Source organism: Malaclemys terrapin, chromosome 3, assembly GCF_027887155.1.
Source record: "Malaclemys terrapin pileata isolate rMalTer1 chromosome 3, rMalTer1.hap1, whole genome shotgun sequence".
NCBI classification, from domain to species: Eukaryota; Metazoa; Chordata; order Testudines; family Emydidae; genus Malaclemys; species Malaclemys terrapin.
In genome coordinates, this window is record NC_071507.1 from 78,360,744 (window position 1) to 78,380,989 (window position 20,246).

At 41.1% G+C, this 20,246-nt stretch overlaps 1 protein-coding gene across 1 annotated transcript in view; it reads left to right on the top strand.

The window, feature by feature from the left end:
- Nucleotides 1-20,246, top strand: part of PCNX2 (pecanex 2) — a 248,771-nt gene that overhangs the window by 177,413 nt on the left and 51,112 nt on the right. Inside the window, exons 24-25 of the mRNA XM_054021531.1 lie at nucleotides 13,632-13,690; nucleotides 16,123-16,338. Coding sequence (XP_053877506.1) covers nucleotides 13,632-13,690; nucleotides 16,123-16,338 — 275 coding nt within the window. The remainder of the gene's footprint in view (nucleotides 1-13,631; nucleotides 13,691-16,122; nucleotides 16,339-20,246) is intronic.

Here is a 20,246-nt window from a genome sequence, read left to right on the forward strand (position 1 = left end):
GCCACTTAACACCTGTCTTAGCTTGCAACTTTGAGTCTGAAACCCACTCTGAGCAGAAATCTGAGAATGAACTGTAAACATTTGGGAAAAATCTGCCTCTGTCAAGTGTTTTTTTATGTAGCTGCTTTTTTATTTTGAAGAAATCTAATATGAGTACAGCAGAATATTCAAAAGGTGCACCCATGCCTTGAATACTGTATCCAGTTCTGGTTGCCCCCATCTCAAGAAGGAAATAGGGGAACTGGAAAGGGTTCAGAGAAGGGCAACAAAAATGATCAAGGGTAAAGAACAGCTTCCATACAAGGAGAGCCTAAAAAGATTAGGATTGTTCACCTGAGAAAAGAGACAACTAAGGGGAATATGATAGAGATCTATAAAAATCGCCACAGTAGCATATCAACTGCAAACCTAGGTGAGAACTACAACTGCCTAAATGACCACTAACACCTTCCAACAAACATTTCTCTTTCTGTTTAAAAAAAACTAGGAAATTTAAATGGCAAAAATCTCCCGCAGAGTTAAGGTTGCCTGATAATAGCTAATGCCCTTTGAAAACCAGGAAATAGAGTTAAGGTTAACGTCCCTGCAACCTTAAATCTGTCCTCTTAGAGGAATGCTCCATAGGCCCATAACATGGATTCTCCCACTCTGCCTTTTTGCTGTAATGGACAGGTGCTACCTGCACTTACCCTGTACTCAAACACTGAGCCTACTACTCCAACAGAATACCCCATTTGTAAAATTTAACCACCAGTTCATACCCTTTTACAACCCCTTCACACTTGCATACAGAACATAGCACCTTAACCTATACTTTTTGCTACCCATCATTAAATCCACAGTTTGCTCTCATACCCCACCTCACTACTGATAATAGCCATGGCAAGAAGACTCCAGTGCCCTGCTGTTCCTGCAGCCCACGCCGCTTCCCGCAGCTCCCGTTGGCCAGGAACGGTGAACCCGGCCACTGGGAGCTGCGGGCAGCCGTGCAAATGTAAACAAACTGTCTTGCGTCCCGCCAGCGGATTACCCTGATGGGCCGCAGGTTGCCCACCACTGACCTACACAGTTCTGTACTGAAATGATGCAGACTGGTAATAGGGTTGATGTAATATACTTAGGTTTCTATAAGGCCTTTGGCTTAGTACTGCATGACATTTTGATTAAAAAACAAAAATGATATAAAATTAACCTGGCACACATTAAATGGATCAAAAGCTGACTGACTGATAGCTCTCAAAATGTAAATGTAAACAGGGACTCATCAACAAGCAGGTCTGTTTCTAATAGGACCCTGCAGGCTTCAGTTCTTGGCCTTACACTATTTAACTTTTATTAATGAGCTGGAAGAAATCATAAAATCATCACTAATAAAGTTTGCAGATGACAAAAATATTGGGGGAGTGATAAATAATGAAGAAGACGGGTCACTGATTCAGAGCAATCTGGATCGCTTGGTAAACAGGGCGCAAGCAAACAATGTGGTTTTAATATGGCTAAATGTAAACATATATGTCTAAGAACAAAGAATGTAGGCCATATGTACACAATGGGAAGGGGGATTCTATCCTGGGAAGCAGTGACTGAAAATGACTTGAGTGTGGATAATCAACTGAACATGTGCTCTCCGTGTGATGAAGTAGCCAAAAGGATTGGGGACATCTTTGGATGCATACACAGGGGAAGCTTGAGAAGGAGTAGAGAGGTTATTTTACTCTGTATTTGGTACTGGTGCGACCGCTGCTGGAATATTGTGTCCGTTCGGGTGTCCACAATTTAGGAAAGATGTTGATAAATTAGAGAGGGTTCAGAGAAGAGCCCCAAAAATGATTAAAGGATTAGAAAACATGGCTTATAATGATATAGTCAATGAGCTCAATCTGTTTAGCTTAATAAAGAGAAGGTTAAGGGGTGACTTGATTACAGTCTATAAGTATCTACATCCAAATATTTAATAATGAGCTCTTCAGACTAGCAGAGAAAGCTGTAACACAATCCAATGGCTGGAAGTTGAAGCTAGACAATTCAGATGACAAATAAAGCATACATTTTAAACAGTGAGAGTAATTAATCAATGAAACAATATACTAAGGATCATGGTGGATTCTCCATCACTGACCATATTTAAATCAATATTGGATGTTTTTCTAAAAGATATTTTTGGGGAAGTTCTCTGGCCTGTGCTATACATAAGGTCAGACTAGATGATCATGGTTCCCGTCTGGTTTTGGAATCTATGAATCTGTAAACCTCCAGGTATGTACATACTGCTTTCCTTTGATACCACACATAGTGGGACTCAGACACAGATCTGTTCATAACACAAGCACAGCTCTAGCATGCCCATCAAACTAATCCACATATCTCATAAGCACAGCTCTTCCAAGCTGCTCCAATTTATTCCTCCAACTTTCAGTACAGCTGCATCTAACACAGTGAAAGCCTCTGGAGAGAATGCAGATAATTGCCAGCTTCAGGGGGGCAGAGTTAAGGTTATGTGGGCATTTACCTTAACTCTGTATTTCCTGGTTTTCATATGTTTGAATTTTGCTGAACTCAACATTCTGAAAAGGCATGCGCTATCACTGGGCAACCTGAACTTTGCATTAATGAAGTTTTTTGCCATTTAATTTCCCATGCAGTCAGAAACTACTTACGAACTTTACCAACTGCTAGTGCTGTTGGGGACTGTGCACATTAATCAAGCCCAAAAAGGGAATAGCTGCAAAGTACCAGGGTTCCCCCTCTGCCTAATGTTTTCCCCCTTAATTCAAGCACTGGGCAGGATGGAGCACTGTGATCATAATTTGGTAGTGACTCCTTGACTGACAGTGACACAAACGCAGGAACATTAGTGTATTTTTTTTTTAAGACAGAAAATGGTTTTCCTCTTTGATTACTTTTATTCCTTTAACTGGAAAACATTTATGCTCCCATCAGTTATGATCTTTGGTAAAAATCTGGAACAGTGGATCTGTAAAAATATTTGGTAAGAAACACCCCGTCCTTAAGATGCACATGTACCAGTATGAAAGTATCAGTGCAGATATGGCAAAAAAAAGTTAACAAAGAATAAGAAATATATTAGTTTGTGCTTCATAAGGTATGGAAAGGTCTGGTTGGGGGAGAATAGGAATATTTGCCAAGTGGATAAAACTGGTATAAAAATAAGTGGCTTTGAAGCTTCTAAGAAAGTTTTTACAACCAATGGAGAGTACCAAAAAAAAAAAAAAAATCAATTATATTTTAAATATTTGACAGTATCCCTTTAACTGGTAACATATTTTTTCTCAAATTTTGCCTGTGGCAGCCAATAAAATAAATTAAGGCTAATTGAATAGGTGCCATATGCGTGGAAATGAATTGGGAATGCATCCAAGATTTGGTGCTCAATACTTCCATGACGAGTTAGATGCATTCACAGCTCCAGTTCATTGAATCATTCTAAGAAGATAGAGTAGGGTAAAGACAGAAGGGAGGCATCAGAGAAAGAACACACAAGAACACATACGGGGGCCAGGCAAGAACACAAACATAAAGGCCAAAAATTCAAACAAGAAAAACAAATAAGAAAAGAAGGCAAACAAAAAGGAAAAGCCTTGCCATGAAAAGTCATTTGAGTGGGGAAAGAAGACCTGAAGAAGAGTCTCTGTAAGCTCAAAAACCTGTCTCTCTCACCAACAGAAATTGGTCCAATAAAATATATTAATTCACCCATTTTGTCTCTCTGGAGAAAGAAGACATGGGTTCATAATCAAGAACACAACACCAAATATGTGAAGAATAGAAAAGTCTCACTTCTCTTCTTTTTTGTGACTATAAGAATTTAACAATTATATAGACACAGTTTTGCAGACAATTTTCCCAATGATCCTCTTAGCACTCATCCTTAAGAGGCAGCCAATAGCAGCTCTAATGGACAACCAAGATTTAACCTCAATGGTAACAGTTTGTGAAGCTTGTCTTGGAATGAGACAGGGATTTTGCTGTGTACAGAAGTCTCTCTTTTTAAAAATATTCTCCGGTCACCCAGCTAATGGGGTCAGAAGAGCGCCTTTTGAGCTGGAAAGGCTATCTTTTGATTACTTTTTTTTCCTTTACTTGTAACTAGAAAATACTTAAGATCCCATCAGTATGATCATCGGTGGAAATTTGCTACTATCTGTTGAAACAGGGGTATGTACAAATGTTTGGAGAGAAACATTCTTGTGCTAGTGAGAGATGTTTTTGAGAGATGTTCTGAGAAGATACCACCTTAAATATGATGCAATTGGGATTATAACCATAGTATTTGACACGAGTTCAGAATTATACATCATATAATTATAATGGAATATACAGAACTGGAGGACTAAAACCTATCTAGTATTTTTCTTCACCCTTTTGGAAAGCATATTCGCGGAGAATAAATATAAGATTAATAAATTTACAAACATCACTTTTTACTTAAGATAATAGTGATTGTCGAAAGTGCAAGAGGAACAAAGAAGGGAAAATTGGAGGCTACATGGCTATAAGGACAAAGTTACAGTTATCTGGGTGCCTTGACTGTGTATTTTCTTATGTGGCAGCTGCAAGTGCTTAGCACCTTTGAAAATCAGGTCCCTTGTATTTAGGCTCTTGAATCCAGACTTAGGCACTTGGGCACCCAGGTGTGAAACGCATGGTCTCTGTTATTGATACCCCCAAAAGACCTCAAATTTACAAACTTTTGCATGTAGGTTATTGTTTGTACCGGGGCTCACTAATAGCTCATCTACAGGAGCATGAGGCTTGAGAAGTGGTGAAGGTTTTATATAGTTCAAATTAAACAATATTTCACATGGCTTAAAAAAACAGCCATGATTCTTATAACTGAAAAAAATGATCCATAATGAATGATTAACCGTGTAAATAAGAAGCAGGAGTTCTCATTTTCCTCCCCATCCCTCCAGCCTGGTTTACTGTAGTCAAATCTTCTTACAGTTCAAATTTTATTTTAGTGGAAATCAGCAGTGTTGCCTTTTTCTATAATTTTAGAAAGCCTCCCGGCGTAGCTCTCCTCCAATTCTCTACTGTACAGATGGTGCTACTACTACTGATGTGATAGCTTGAGAAGCAGTGTGTTTGTGTACACATTATTATATGGAGCACTGAGGCAGTGTGGGTGTAATGGTAGGGAAAATAATACTCAAATTGAGTAAAGAGGAGGGAGAATATATCTTTCTTTGTTATAGTGGGTGTTTCAGTCTAGAGCATTGTGTGCATACAGATGGTCAGAAAACCTGGGCATGCTTATACATAAAGGGGCTTTCAGAATTCGTTGCTGTAATTGCTATGTAATCATTCTGCATCTTACATTAAATTGCTTTAAAACAACAAGGGCATACTCACACTTCCAATGAATCCCATCACCTATGCCTCCTGGCATCTTTTACCTCTTCACAGGTGCCTGCTTATTCTGCCATTGGAGAACTCCCATTTTCCTCCCCATCTCTCCAGCCTGATCTACTTTTTTTTTTTTTTACTGTAAACTTCCCCTTCATAATGCCAGCAGCATAATGCTTCCATGTGGGAAATGTAGGGTTTCAGACACCCAATGCAGCTGCATTATAGTGCTATTTCTCTCATGGCTTCTTAGAAGTGCGTATTAAAGCAAAATGGGGCCCAGAGCCACCAAAAATTTGGGCTTCCCCGAGAAAGACTTTCCCACTCACATACCCAATGGGCTCTTGTCTTTGTACCTCTTCTTCCAAAGTGAAGGGCCCCTTTTACTTTGAGCATCAGATCCTAAGGATCCAAAGGTTCTTCGTTAATCTGCTTCTTGGGGTGAAATCCAGCAGCACTAAGGCTGAAAGAGCAGGTACGGCTTCACTTTCTCCAACTTCTGGAAAGGAGCACAGGAAGCAGCTTTCCATAAAGCTGACTGATTCCTCACTATGAAGCATATCTCACACCTACTATCTGTGACCTTCCGCTGGTGTTATCTGGACCAGTGATTTGCTGCAGAGTCACTCCAATTCTTGACTCTGGGAGCCAGCCTTACCATCCTCTGCTGTGAGAACCCCCACTTCTGGGTTGTTCACGCACAGCCTCTGGTATCTAAACTGCTCCCGGCTACATGAGTGAGCACTTTTGGCCAGCCGCTGCTTGGATTGTGCAACCGAATGACAGTAGCCAATATCTCCGGTCCCAGGCACAACCCTAGGAATCTCCATCTTGCAGTGTCCAGTTATGCCCGCTGGACGCTGTAAGCTTATATGACTTTGTCAATTTAACAAAGAAATTGATATGTTCCAGGCTTGTTATCCCAAGGGGAGTCTCTGGCACGCATCAAACCAAACGCATTGCTTCAGATAGAATAAAAAAACAAATTTATTAACTACAAAAGATAGATTTTAAGTGATTATAAGTCAAAGCACAAATCAGATTTGGTCAAATGAAAGAAAAGCAAAATGTATTCTAAGCTGATTTTAACACTTTCAGTGCCCTTACAAACTTAAACGACAAGGAGTCCTTGTGGCACCTTAGAGACTAACAAATTTATTTGGGCATAAGCTTTGTGGGCTAGAACCCACTTCATCAGATGCATAGAGTGGAAAATACAGGAGCAGATATAAATACATGAAAAGATGGGAGTTGCCTTACTAAGTGTGAGGTCAGTCTAACAAGACAATTCAATTAACAGTAGGATATCAAGGGAGGAAAAATAACTTTGTAGTCGTAATGAGTGGCCCATTTCAAACAGTTGACCAGAAGATGTGAGTAACAGTAGGGGGAAATTAGTATTGGGGAAATTAGGTTTAGGTTTTGTAATGACCCAATCACTCCCAGTCTTTATTCAGGCCTAATTTGATGGTGTCCAGTTTACAAATTAATTCCAGTTCTGCAGTTTCACGTTGGAGTCTGTTTTTGAAGTTTTTGTTGTTGAAGAATTGCCACTTTTAGGTCTGTTATTGAATGACTAGGGAGATTGAAGTGTTCTCCAGTTGGTTTTTGAATATTCTAATTCCTGATATCAGATTTGTGTCCATTTATTCTTTTGCATAGAGACTGTCCGGTTTGGCCAATGTACATGGCAGAGGGGCATTGCTGGCACATGATGGCATATATCACATTGGTAGATGTGCAGGTGAACGAGCCCCTGATGCTGTGGCTGATGTGGTTAGGTCCTATGATGGTGTCCCTTGAATAGATATGTGGACAGAGTTGGCACCAGAGTTTGTTGCGGGGTTTGGTTTCTGGGTTGGTGTTTTTGTTGTGTGGTGTGTAGTTACTGGTGAGTATTTGCTTCAGGTTGGGGGGCTGTCTGTAAGCGAGGACTGGCCTGTCTCCCAAGGTCTGTGAGAGTGAGGGATCGTCCTTCAGGATAGGTTGTAGATCCTTGATGATGCGCTGGAGAGGTTTTAGTTGGGGGCTGTAGGTGATGGCTAGTGGCGTTCTGTTACTTTCTTTGTTGGGCTTGTCTTGTAGTAGGTGACTTCTGGGTACCCTTCTGGCTCTGTCAATCTGTTTCTTCACTTCACCAGGTGGGTATTGTAGTTTTAAGAATGCTTGATAGAGATCCTGTAGGTGTTTGTCTCCGTCTGAGGGGTCGGAGCAAATGTGGTTGTATCTTAGAGCTTGACTGTAGACAATGGATCGTGTGATGTGGTCTGGATGAAAGCTGGAGGCATGTAGGCAAGTATAGTGGTCAGTAGGATTCCAGTATAAGGTGGTGGTTATGTGACCATCGCTTATTAGCACTGTAGTGCCTAGGAAGTGGACCTCTTGTCACCACAGGCTGGCAGGTTGCCCTTCAGCCAGGTTCTCCCCTTTGATCAGTGCTTCAGTCATTTGGTGGTGGTGGTGGTGTCTGTACATGGAGGTGGAAGAGAGATAGCATGGCAAATGCTTTATCATGTTCTTTCTTTCCTCTTGGCTTTGTCCCCCCCGCCTTCAGAGTCAGGTGAGCATTACCTCATCACAGTCCCAAACTGACCAAAGGAAGGGGGGTGACTCACTCAAAAGTCCAACAGATCCTTTGTTGTTGCCTAGGCCAGTGTCCTCTGTTCCTGTGAGGCTGGGCTGGGTTTGTCCCATACATGCCCTGATGAGGTGTGAACTTCCCCTCTGCTTCTGGAAAGTTTTGCCTGGGTTTGTTTTAAGCCATGAGGAAACATTTTCAGCCTCATAACTATATACATGAAATTACAACCTGTAACATGACTATAACAACAATGCTCAGTGCATTATGAGCCTTCCGAAGATACCCGACATGACAAACTTTGCATTGGATAACACACAATCATATTATAAGGATGAACATGGGGGTGCAGGGTGTTCCCTAATGTACAGAGCATCACACTATCCAAATCTCTCTCTCTCAATCCTTCCTTTATTTTACCTTCATGATTGTTATTTTTAGAGGCAGGGGAAGAGAGAGTGGCTGTGGAGAGAAACTATTTCTAGGTTGGAAGGCAAGGCAGTATTTTTGTGGGAGGAAAATATTGGCGGTAACACCATTATAATAAGAAAAGAAAGAGTATGTATAATGGTCTTAAGTCGTACCAAAATGCTAGGCTCCTTGGCTCAGCTCAGGCACTGGATAAAACAGGAGGTAGTGAGATATTTTAGGAACGAAGTGGGGTGTTGGCTTTAAAATTAGTTAGATCATTGCTGAAGAGATTCAGACATATTTCAGGGGAAGTGCCCAAGGACCTTTACTCAGTTTGTGTCGATTAATACAATTCAGGAAGAAATCCAATTACTGAGCTAATTATCACCTTAGCAGAGTGGTAGGAACTAACTTGAAAGTAAGAAACCACTGAAGGGAAGCCCAAATTGCCCAGTAGTCCCAGAAGTTCATTCTTAAGAGATCCTAGCTGACAGCAAAAAGCCCAGGGGAAATGTGCCGCTGAGTTTGGTTATTAGATGCAGTATATTATAATTCAATACTATGAAGATTCCTTTTAAGAAGCTACAAACAGAACTTCAGTTACCATAATTGTGGAATATTTTAAGATCCAAAGTGGACTTTGTGGATGAGCTACTTCAGCTCCCCTGAATTTCAGTATCGAAGTCATTTATACATATTGTGTTTTTCAACCACTATCTACTATATTTTCCGCTGGATTTTTACAAGATATTAAAATTATGTCTTGAAAGTATCTGGATGAAGACCTGGGTTTTTCCTGTGTTGTTAAATTTAAATAAATTTAGGGAAACTAATACTCCTTATCCTCTTTCATGTTGAGCCTCCCTATTTTCATAGCTTAAGTGATCTAGAGTACACTTAGACTGCAAGTTTCAAGCTACAACACAGAGCTTTTTGTTGTGAAAACTGCTTCATTTGGGTATAGCAGTTCATTTCCTTCTCACCTTCCAATCTTCTTCCCATTTCTGAATATGCCAAAGCACTTCTATTTTCTATAATTGTTTCATGCATCTCAGTGACCCAGGGACATTTTGATGCCAACTGGCAAAGGCCACAGGGGATGTATAGAGTTTTACAGGAACCCACCCCACCCCAGAGCCCGCAACCCAGCTGGAGCCCTCACCCCGTCCTACACACCCTCCCCCTGGGCCAGCTCGGTGAAAGTGAGCGAGTGAGGGTGGGGAAAGGGCATGACAGAGGGAGGGGGGATGGAGTGAGTGGGGGCGGGACCTCATAGAAGGGGTGGGACATGGGTGGAGCCTTCGGGGAGGGGTAGGGGGTGGGGCAAGGGTGTTTGGTTTTGTGCAAATAGAAAGTTGGCAACCCTATAAAGATATCTATAAACATATCTAAGTGGTATGTGTTAAATGGAGCAGTGATCTGAGGTATAACTGGTATACTGAGGTCTACTGCTCCTGTAGAAGCAGTGAATCTGTGAATGCTGGCGTGTGTCTAGAGCTGATGACTCCAGGCTTGGGGACCTGGAGGGCTTGGGGACTGGAGTGTGCCAATCACTAACCGGTAGAGAGGCAGTCAGGCCTGTATAGGCCTAGAGGGGAGAGTGTATGTTACCCATGACTGGTGAAGTTGGGGACCTGACCTCTGGCAGGTACAGACAAGGCTTCCTCATGCTAAGGGCAGTCTGGGGTAATCCTGAGAAGCGTCATAATCTCTCACTCCTCAGAAATGAAAACTACTGGCTGGATAGAGCAGCATCCTGAGCCGAGTGATTCTGTAGAACTGATGAATGAAATTGTTTAATTGTTCACTTTATTAATGTAACTTCATAAGTAAAGTTTTATGAATGAAACAATATTATTCATAAAACCGGTTACCCCAATAACTGGCTAATTAACAGTTAAGATGCTTGTTAAGAGCCATAGTTGTTCAGTCAGCTGCCTTTGTAAATTTCACTATCAATCCAATTCCTGCTTAAGTCACTGAGACTTGCACTTTTTCAGTATTGTAACTTCTGTTCACCATTTCTTACACTTGCCTACACTGTTTGCTATCCATTATACTTGTCTATATTGTAACTTCTTTTCACTGTTTGCCATATTGTAATTCATTGTAATGCTTACTCCATTTTGTAAGGGCTTGCTGCAACCTTCATTTTTGCAAACCCTGCTGTAATCTTATTAGTTTAGTTTAGATGTGTGAATGAGGTATGTATGGATGATGGAATCAGCCTCCAGCCCCAGCCTGTCCTGATGAAACAGAGTTCAAACACCAACGGCTGAAGATGCAGACAAGAGCCCTAACAAAGTAAGAAGAATCCACCCTAAAAAGAAAAGGTACAATAGAAGGAAGATCAAAGCCTGGTCCCAAGCTGAAAGTCATGTCTGCAATTGACAGGTGATCAATCACCAAACCTGGAGGCAGCGTGACACAGCAAGACCTATAGACTCTGGATTCAAACTAAAGCCTACAAAAAGGATGGGTGAGATGGAAAACTTTGGAGGAGGGTAACATTCTGCTGCCAACATGGAAGGGTATCGGTTCATGCCCAACAGAGACCCAGCTCGTCCTTGTGCCCGGCTTTCCTGGCCAGTTAGCCGCCACAAGCTACGAACCCAAGCTGCAAACTCAAGCCACAGACTCAAGCAGGACTGGTAACTATGCAGCAGCTGCAGAACATCTGATGGATGTGTGTGTGTGTGAATGTGTGTGTGTGTGTGTGTGTAGGTATTAGGTATAATGTGTGTGTATAAGGATTAAGATATTAGTTATTGGTCATAAATCAAATTGTTATCATAATAAATGTGGCATCTTTATCTTGTCCCCTTTAATAAGATCCTGCTAGTTTTTATTGGTATAACAATTCCCACTCATATAAATTATAATTTTCTGAGTAATGTTGGATTTTTATGGCTAGTTCTTATCAGATAAGTGTCTCATTGTAGCAGACGTTCTGCTTTGCTTTGTGGATCAGATGCCTAAAAATCCAACCGTATTGCATTTAAAATAACTCTTCATGTTTGGCATTACCTTAGAAAGCCACCTCTGCTTGTAACTGTTTTCTGTTGCATTAGGGTTGAAGACTAGTTACAATGCAACAAGCCAACTGGAAATAGAAGGCACAGAGATAAATAATACATCAGATGAATTGTTAATGTATGCAGATGATATTCTAATACTAATTAAGGCCCATATTTTATCCTACAATATTTCCTGTAGAGCAGATTAGAAAACCTACTTCTTTGGAGCAAAAGTCAGTAACAGGTGGGGAGCTAAGGCAGAGCAATACCAACCCTCTTGCACTCCTGGTCCAATTTCTGATGGCTGATTTTCTGTTGAGTTTTGTGGTGGAGGTAGGGCTGGAGGAAATGGCCAGCAATTTTCTTCTTGACATTAGGAAAGTTATTGGGATTTTATGCAGCAAGTTGATATGGAAAATGTCAGCACTGACTTATGCCAACTCCAGTTCTGAAACTTCAGATCTCCGGGGACTGGGATGTGTGTGGTGTAAGCAGAGAGAAGAGACATACTGCCAAGGGGATAGGGACAAAGGAAGGACTTAAGGAGCAAACAGGAGGGCATGGGCTCTGAGACTGACAGCAATTCCTCATGGACCTTGGGACATCTGCGGGTTACCAGGAACATATCCCCTGCTTGCTCTGCCAGTTAACAAACCCCACATCATGAGCACATGATGAAGCAGGCATTAGCCCCCTCCCCTCCGCTACAGAAGAACATGAGCTGGGATCCAAAATCCAAGCCAATGTCTGACACATTAATGAATTAAGCCATATCTCTGGATAAATAATAATCCCAGAAAACCTAAAGTTTTACCCCTTTCAGAAATGTTGCCTTCTGCCCATTGTTGTTTTGGAAATGAAATTCACAGTAGTCCCATGAACATGTAAGATGTGTTGGCGTTAGGTTAAATCAAGGCTTTTAAACCAAGTTTGAGATAATTGGAGTGTGCTGATTTAAAAAAAAATCATGAGCACCAAAAAAAAAAAGAAGGGGGTGGGGGGAAGAAATAGATTTTATATCTGAGTCAGAATACTCTTTAAATGGTTTCAGTCACCAAATTAAGTTATATTTCATATGTGCTGCCATTATAAATCTAAAAACTGTACTTTGAAAAGTTTAAGAAGATATTTTCTATTTATATAGGTGGGAAGAGATCCCAACTGGAAATACAGTGAAACCCCGCTATACCGCGATGTTTGGGGTCCAAAAAATTACATCGTGCTAAATGCGGGGTCGCGGTATAGCAGGGTTTCAAGCCCATCAGTGGTCCCCAAGGCGGTGCACTGATGTGCACCGCCTAGTGCCCATAGTGCCTAGTGCCCAGCAGGGGAGAGAAACTGCGGCCCCGCGCCTGCCGGGAACAGTGAGCACCGGCGCCGGCAACCCTGTTGTTCTCTGTCCCGGGCAGGTGCGGGGCCACTGCTTCTCTAGGGCTTCAAGAGTCGCCGCGGCCCCGCACCTGCCGGGGACAGTGAGCACCGGCGCCCGCAGCCCTGGAGCTCTCTGTCCCTGGCAGGCCTGGGGCCGTGGGCTCTCTCCAAGCCGGAGAGGAGCCACGGCCCCGCACCTGCCGGGGACAGTGAGCACTGGCACCCGCAGCCCTGGAGCTCTCTGTCCCCGGCAGGCGTGGGGCCGCGGCTCCTCTTGAAGCCAGAGAGGAGCCATGGCCCCGCGCCTGCCGGGGACAGAGAACAACAGGGCTGTGGGCGCCGGTGCTCACTGTCCCCGGCAGGTGCGGGGCCACAGCTTCTCTCCCCTGCCTGGCACTAGGCGGGGGCACATCAATGTCCCGGCAGCCATCCTGGCATTGGGGACCACTGGTACAGTACATACAGTACTGTATTACTGTGTGTCTTAAAGGGGAGCCAAATTGTGATCGCGTTATATGCGATTTCGTGTTATGGCGGGGCGCCTTATTGCGGGGTTTGACTGTATAACTTTCAGGCTGATTCTGCTACCCTTACTAGTACCTTACCACACAAATGCTCCCATTGGAGCTAGGCGACGAAGGATGGCAGAAACATACCTTTTGATTGTAGATGCTCATAAATTTCTTGCATGATTTATGTTAGAAAAATAAATACTTCATAGTGATAACCTGTTAATATTGAGAGTAAACCAATTAACAGCTTAGGAATATGAACTATGTGATTGTACAAATAGGAAGTGTGGGAAGAAATGTTCAAGAGGGAGCGGGGGGAAAGGAAGTCCTGTTTCAAAAGAGAATTAGCTATGGAACGTGTCTCTCTATTTTCAGCACAAAAAGAGTGGACCATTCCAATACAAGACTGGCAATTCAGATTGAAAAGGACCCAGGTATGGCATGGGATTTCTTCTTACATAATTTAGAAAATGTGATTGATTTATTGTATTGTAGCTTGCCTGTAAATGTAAAATAGATGCAAAGTGTTAAAGCATTGGGTGAATGAAGCAGATAATTTAAAATATAATAGCAATTAATAACTATGCAAAGATCCTGATTAAGTCATGTGATTTGGTATGTTATTTAGAGTTGATTAGGTAGCTGCTGAGTTGTAAATTAGTTTCAGTTTGTGTATAATAAATAGCAGACATAGTAAATCAAATCCAAGGTCAGTCTTTGTTCAAACAGGCTTCTGGGAGAGACAGTGTAAGATGGTCCCCTACAAGTAAGAAATGTAGACATATGATCTTCTCTAATTCTATTTGAGAACTAATTTATTAGAGCAAGTAGAAATTTTGCAGGAGGAGAGGGGAAGATACAAGTGACAAAGTGACATGAGCTGCTACCTTGCTTAGCAGCCTGTAAGGCCAGTCCTGATAAATGTTAATATAGATAGGCTTGTCAGAATTCAAATTTTATTTATCGTATCCATGAAAATTATAAAAAATGAATAGATATTTATTTTAATCATTTTTGCTATTTGTATCCATGTAAATGTTCATAGTTGTATGAAATTAATTGGAGGGGAGTCAGACAATAACCATTTAATGACAGTAGATGTTGAGATTCAAAAAGTTAAAGCTTTATAACCATTAAAATACAAATTGCCCACAACATATGTCAAAATATACACAGTAAATATCCTTTAATCGAACACCAATAAATTTTCAAGCAGCATTTTTCTTACTTTGCCTATCTGTAGTTTTGATGATCATTGATGGAAATATTTTTGTATTGGCTTGTGTGTATTGTGAAATCGATGTTTACTGATGAAAATCTAATCCTTCCAAGCCCAAGTTCCTGGAAGGTAGGAAGAACCTTCATCTCTCATTGAAGTTAATGGGAATGGAGATCATGCAGTGACTCAGAGACCTTGCTCAGTGTCCTGCAGGATCAAGACCTTAGAAAAGAATCTGATGAAAACCTGGTCCCTTTGACATCAGTGGCAAAATTTCCACTCAATGGGACCAGGATTTCACCTGTGAACTTCCCCTTGTAATATACTGTAAATATGTTTTTGTCCTGTCATCAAAAAAGCAGTTTTACCCATGTGTCAAATATTAGTCAGTTTTGTAACTTCCAAAGGATTTTAAGAATAGCTTTGAAGATACATTTTAATTTTTCCTCTCATACAGTCAACTCTATTACCACAGCATTTTCAATATTTTTTGAAGTAGAAATTAGAGTGAACAAATGTGTCTTTAGATAGTGGGGGAGATGTTAGTGCTTTGAAACTGTGAGATATCTTAATGATCCACATTCACTATTTATCATGACAAGGTATGGAATAAAGATATTTCCCAAGTCATTTGATAGCAAGCCTTCAGCATTATGATATACAATGACACATGCTTTAATTGTGGTTTTAAACGCATAGCTCAGGCAAAACATTCATTTGCTCTACTATGGCTTAAGGCTCCATTTTCTGACTTGTACCACTGATGTAAAGTAGAAAATGAATGCACTGGCCAAACCAAGCATACTTATTATGTAAGAGAATTCAAGCACACTGACACTTTATTAGACTCTGTGACACTGTCTTGGCATGTGCGAAGATTTTATTTCATTTCACTAAGCATAATTAAGTGCTGATTATAATCACATTTTAAATACCCCTAGCATGCATTCCCCATGAGTTTTTTAGACTGATTTGGTGCTACTTCACCCAACCTTCTGAAGACTAGTTGATCTGAGAACTACACATCAGGACAGCTGATTTGGTTCCACCTGGATCTTTTTTTTTCTATGTATTAAATTTGTTATATAAAAGTGGTTTTCACATAAGTTTGATAATAGCAACACATTCTTAATTACCATCATACATTGTGGTGATGGAGACTTTCAAAACTAATTAGGGCCGTTAGCCACACAACTCCGATTGAAATTAATTGAAGTTGGGTGACTAAATCTCCTAGCTGGCCGTGATAAACTCAACAAGTATTTCCCTACAGTAAATGACAACACAGAGAAGAGAACCTATCTTAATATAGCAGAGGGCATTCAGCCCAGGTGGTCAGGAGCTTCCAGAAAATGGCTGCTATCATAAAGCATGAAATATATGAAGTGGTTCAGAGATTAACTGCTTGCTTGTTGTCACTGGTATATTGTTCTGTTTTACAGTATTCTTATCAGCTAAAGACTAGGGGTCTGATTCTATGAGGTGATGAGAGCCAAATAGGAGTAGTATGTCTCCAAGGAGACACTGTCATCAACTCACAGGAACAGGTTCTAGTACAGGAAGCAATAAGAGCATAAGTCTCCTCTCACAAAGACATGGTTTCTAATACATTTTACCTTTTTAGAATCTTTGTTGCTCTGATTTTAGGAAATGACGACAATAATCTCAACTCCATTTTTTATGAGCATCTGACAAGATCTTTGCAGGAGTCTCTTTGTGGAGATTTGATTCTTGGCCGCTGGGGAAACTACAGCTCAGGAGACTGTTTTATTCTGGCATCGGATTATTTAAATGCCTTTGTTCACTTGATCGAAATTGGAAATGGCCTCGTCACTTTCCAGCTCAGAGGGCTAGAATTTCGAGGTAAGGATCTGCATATCTGAAGGAGGAAAAGACAAATACAAACAAACAAATTGTCAGGCTTCCTTCACATACTGAAACTCCCCAGCTTGTTTGCAGCGTAGCATACTGTTGAAAGGACTTATTTCTCTAGGTATTTATAGGGAGTACTGCCAACCCCAAGCATTCAAAAATCAGGAGTCAGGCCCCTGAAAATCTTGAGATTTTAAAAACGCAATAAGCACTGAGGATTTTTTAATTGCCTTCTAGTTTCTGAGCCTGTCGGGTGCACTTGGATCATGTTTTCAGGATTTTTTCATACAATCAGAAAGACTAGAAAGTTTATTTAAAATGAAAGCTGAGATTCTCATGACATCACCTGACTCTATGTGCTGAGGCTTGAAGAAAAACACCAGATATCGCAAGACTTGCAATCAAATTGTGATAGTTGGCAACACAGATGTCATCTCCATCACCATAGAACATAAGCACCTCCCAAGTATTTACAGTTTTTAAGTGTCGCTGTTAAGCTGTTTATGGTTAGCATGAAGAAGGGCTAGCTCATGTCTTGAAGAGGCGCTGAAGCCTGTCAGAGGTGGAGATGGCCTTTCCTTCCTTCCTGCTGGGAGGGAGGAGAGGGGGAGAGTAGGAACTGATCCCTGGATCAGGGCTTCATAGCTCCCAGGTTTAGAAAGTGCAGCTGCTGAGCGAAGTCCTGGAAGCAGAGGAGGGAGGGCTCCACTTTGCCTCTTGCTAGGAGAAGGGAGGAGAATGTTCCTCTCTGGGTGCTATTCATTGTGGAGTCACTCCTGTCCTGGGTCTGTTGCTGATAGGAGGGAAGGAAAAGAGAAGTTAAACCGGAATTTGCCAACAGCTTTTAAGTTCTCTTCATGCTGCAGATACGGGTGGGCTGTGGTTGCTTGCTGTCGGTGTGACCTTGTCAGCTGCTGCTAAGAGGAAAGGAGAGGTCTCATTATTATTTATGTAGCACCCAAAATGTGCTAAGAACTTTACAGGTGTTGAAAAAGCAGCTCCCCACCCCAAAGAGCTAATTATCTAAATGCACAACATACAAAGGAATGGGTGCAGAAGGCAAGTAGTAGGCAAGGCAGTGGAGTAGGAGGAAGAAATATGCAGAGCAGGTTATGGGGTTCTTGGGTACACATAACGTTAGGTCATTGACTTATGTTTTTTGAGAAAGGTTGTGTGTTGTACAGGGTCATTATCAGATGTCAGAGGAAAGATGACCTTATAGGTAAGGTACTAGACTGGGAAGCAAGAAATGTGGGTTCAATTCCTGGCTCTGTCACAGATTTCCTTTGTGACTGTGGGCAAGTTGTGTAATCTCGCTATGCTTCAGCTCCTCATCTATACAATGGGATGATGATAATACATTGTTACCTCACAGGAGTGCCATGGGGAAAAATCATTAACATTTGTGAATTCTCAGACACTATGGTTATGGGGGCCATATAGGTACCTTGGTAGATGGACAGATTGTAAGAAGAGATGACCTGAAGGAGAAGTAAAGGAGAAAAAGTGTTCACTTATCTGTCCTGTATATTCATATAATTATTAAGGATAATACGTAGCCCTGCTCTCTGGCACTCTTCATTTTCAAAGACATCTTTACCGACATTAACTTCTCCTCATGCCCCAGTAGTAGTATCCTTATTTTAGAGATAGGGAAATTAAGGCAGAGAGAGTACATGCCTTATTAAAGGCCAGAGAGGAAATTAATGGCATGCTTGTGATTTGCTCAGGGTTTTCTGACTCTTACTTCCATGCCCAGACCAGCAGACCCCACCCCCTTTTCTTTTTCTTTATTCATAAAAAATAAGCCACAAGAGGAAATGCATTAACTTATTGGTGTAACAATGAAACCACTTGTATTTGTGGGCAGCCTGGCCCATGTCAGTTCTGCCTTTAGCAAGGAGTGTTACGTAGCACTGATTTCCAGCACTGAAAAATCTGTATGTCAAATCATTAAGTTTTATGAAACCAATCAGTTTTCTAGACACCCTCTCATTCAGAATGTCTGCTAGGTATAGTCTAAAATAAAATACACAATATCTTGCTCCTTACTTTTATTTTCAGATTAGCAAAAAAAAAAGAAACATCCAGTAACAATTATCCTATGTTAAAACAACAAATCATAAATGATCTGGAGAAAGGGGTAATCAGTGAGGTGGCAAAGTTTGCAGAAGATACTAAACTACTCAAGATAGTTAAGACCAAAGCAGACTGTGAAGAACTTCAAAAAGATCTCTCAAAACTAAGTGATTGGGCAACAAAATGGAAAATGAAATTTAATGTGGATAAATGTAAAGTAATGCACATTGGAAAAAATAACCCCAACTATACATACAATATGATGGGGGCTAATTTAGCTACAACTAATCAGGAAAGAGATCTTGGAGTCATCTTGGATAGTTCTCTGAAGATGTCCACGCAGTGTGCAGTGGCAGTCAAAAAAGCAAACAGAATGTTAGGAATCATTTTAAAAGGCATAGAGAATAAGACAGAGAATATCATATTGCCTTTATATAAATCCATAGAACACCCACATCTTGAATACTGCGTACAGATGTGGTCTCCTCATCTCAAAAAAGATATACTGGCATTAGAAAAAGTTCAGAAAAGGGCAACTAAAATGATTAGGGGTTTGGAACGGGTCCCATATGAGGAGAGATTAAAGAGGCTAGGACTTTTCAGCTTGGAAAAGAAAAGAGGAGAGTAAGGGGGGGGGGATATGATAGAGGTATATAAAATCATGAGTGGTGTGGAAAAAGTGAATAAGGAAAAGTTATTTACTTATTCCCATAATATAAGAACTAGGGGCCACCAAATGAAATTAATGGGCAGCAGGTTTAAAACAAATAAAAGGAAGTTCTTCATACAGCGCACAGTCAACCTGTGGAACTCCTTGCCTGAGGAGGTTGTGAAGGCTAGGCCTATAACAGGGTTTAAAAGAGAACTAGATAAATTCATGGAGGTTAAGTCCATTAATGGCTATTAGCCAGGATGGGTAAGGAATGGTGTCCCTAGCTTCTGTTTGTCAGAGGGTGGAGATGGATGGCAGGAGAGAGATCACTTGATCATTACCTGTTAGGTTCACTCCCTCTGGGGAACCTGGCATTGGCCACTGTTGGTAGACATGATACTGGGCTGGATGGACCTTTGGTCTGACCCAGTGTGGCCGTTCTTATGTTCTTCTTATGTTAATTACAGTTATGAGAAAAAGCTTGGATTATTTTTCTTTCTTTTGGGGGGGGGGCGTATTTGAACATGGACAGAAGCATCTCCATTATATTTACTTAAAAACTGTTAACTTGATCTTCCCTTTGGGTGAAAATATCTCATTGTGGAGCTTTAACTGCATAAAAAGAAAAATTTCCACTTAAAAAAAATTGTATACTCCTTCTGTGCAGCAGCCATCTTGCCATTAACTACCACTGGGTCTGTTTCCATCTGCTCTTTCCCCAGATAGCTTAGTAAATAACAGACAACAAATGTGACAAAGTGCCCCCAACCCTGTCTTTGGGGGAAGAAAAGATCAGGAGTATCTCGGGAGAGCATAATTAGCTGGAAGTAGAGCTGTGTGAAACTCAGTGGTTTCACATCAAAGAGGTAATGAAAATGTTGTCTTAGTTTTGATCCAAGCTGGTTTATTCCCTCAAGTAGCATTTGAATTTGAATCTGGAAGAAAAGATCATTTAAACTACAGAGTTTCACCTGATAAATTTCATCTTAAAATTGTGTGTGAAATCACACATTTTACATAATTATAGGTGGAGCTGGTAGCGATCCCTACATTTAGGTTGCCTAAAACTTTCTCTTATAAAAGATTATTGTGATCTTTTCTTGAGATGCACTAACACTGCCATGGTTTACAGCAAGGCTTTGAAATTCAGTAGGGACCAAGCGCTGAG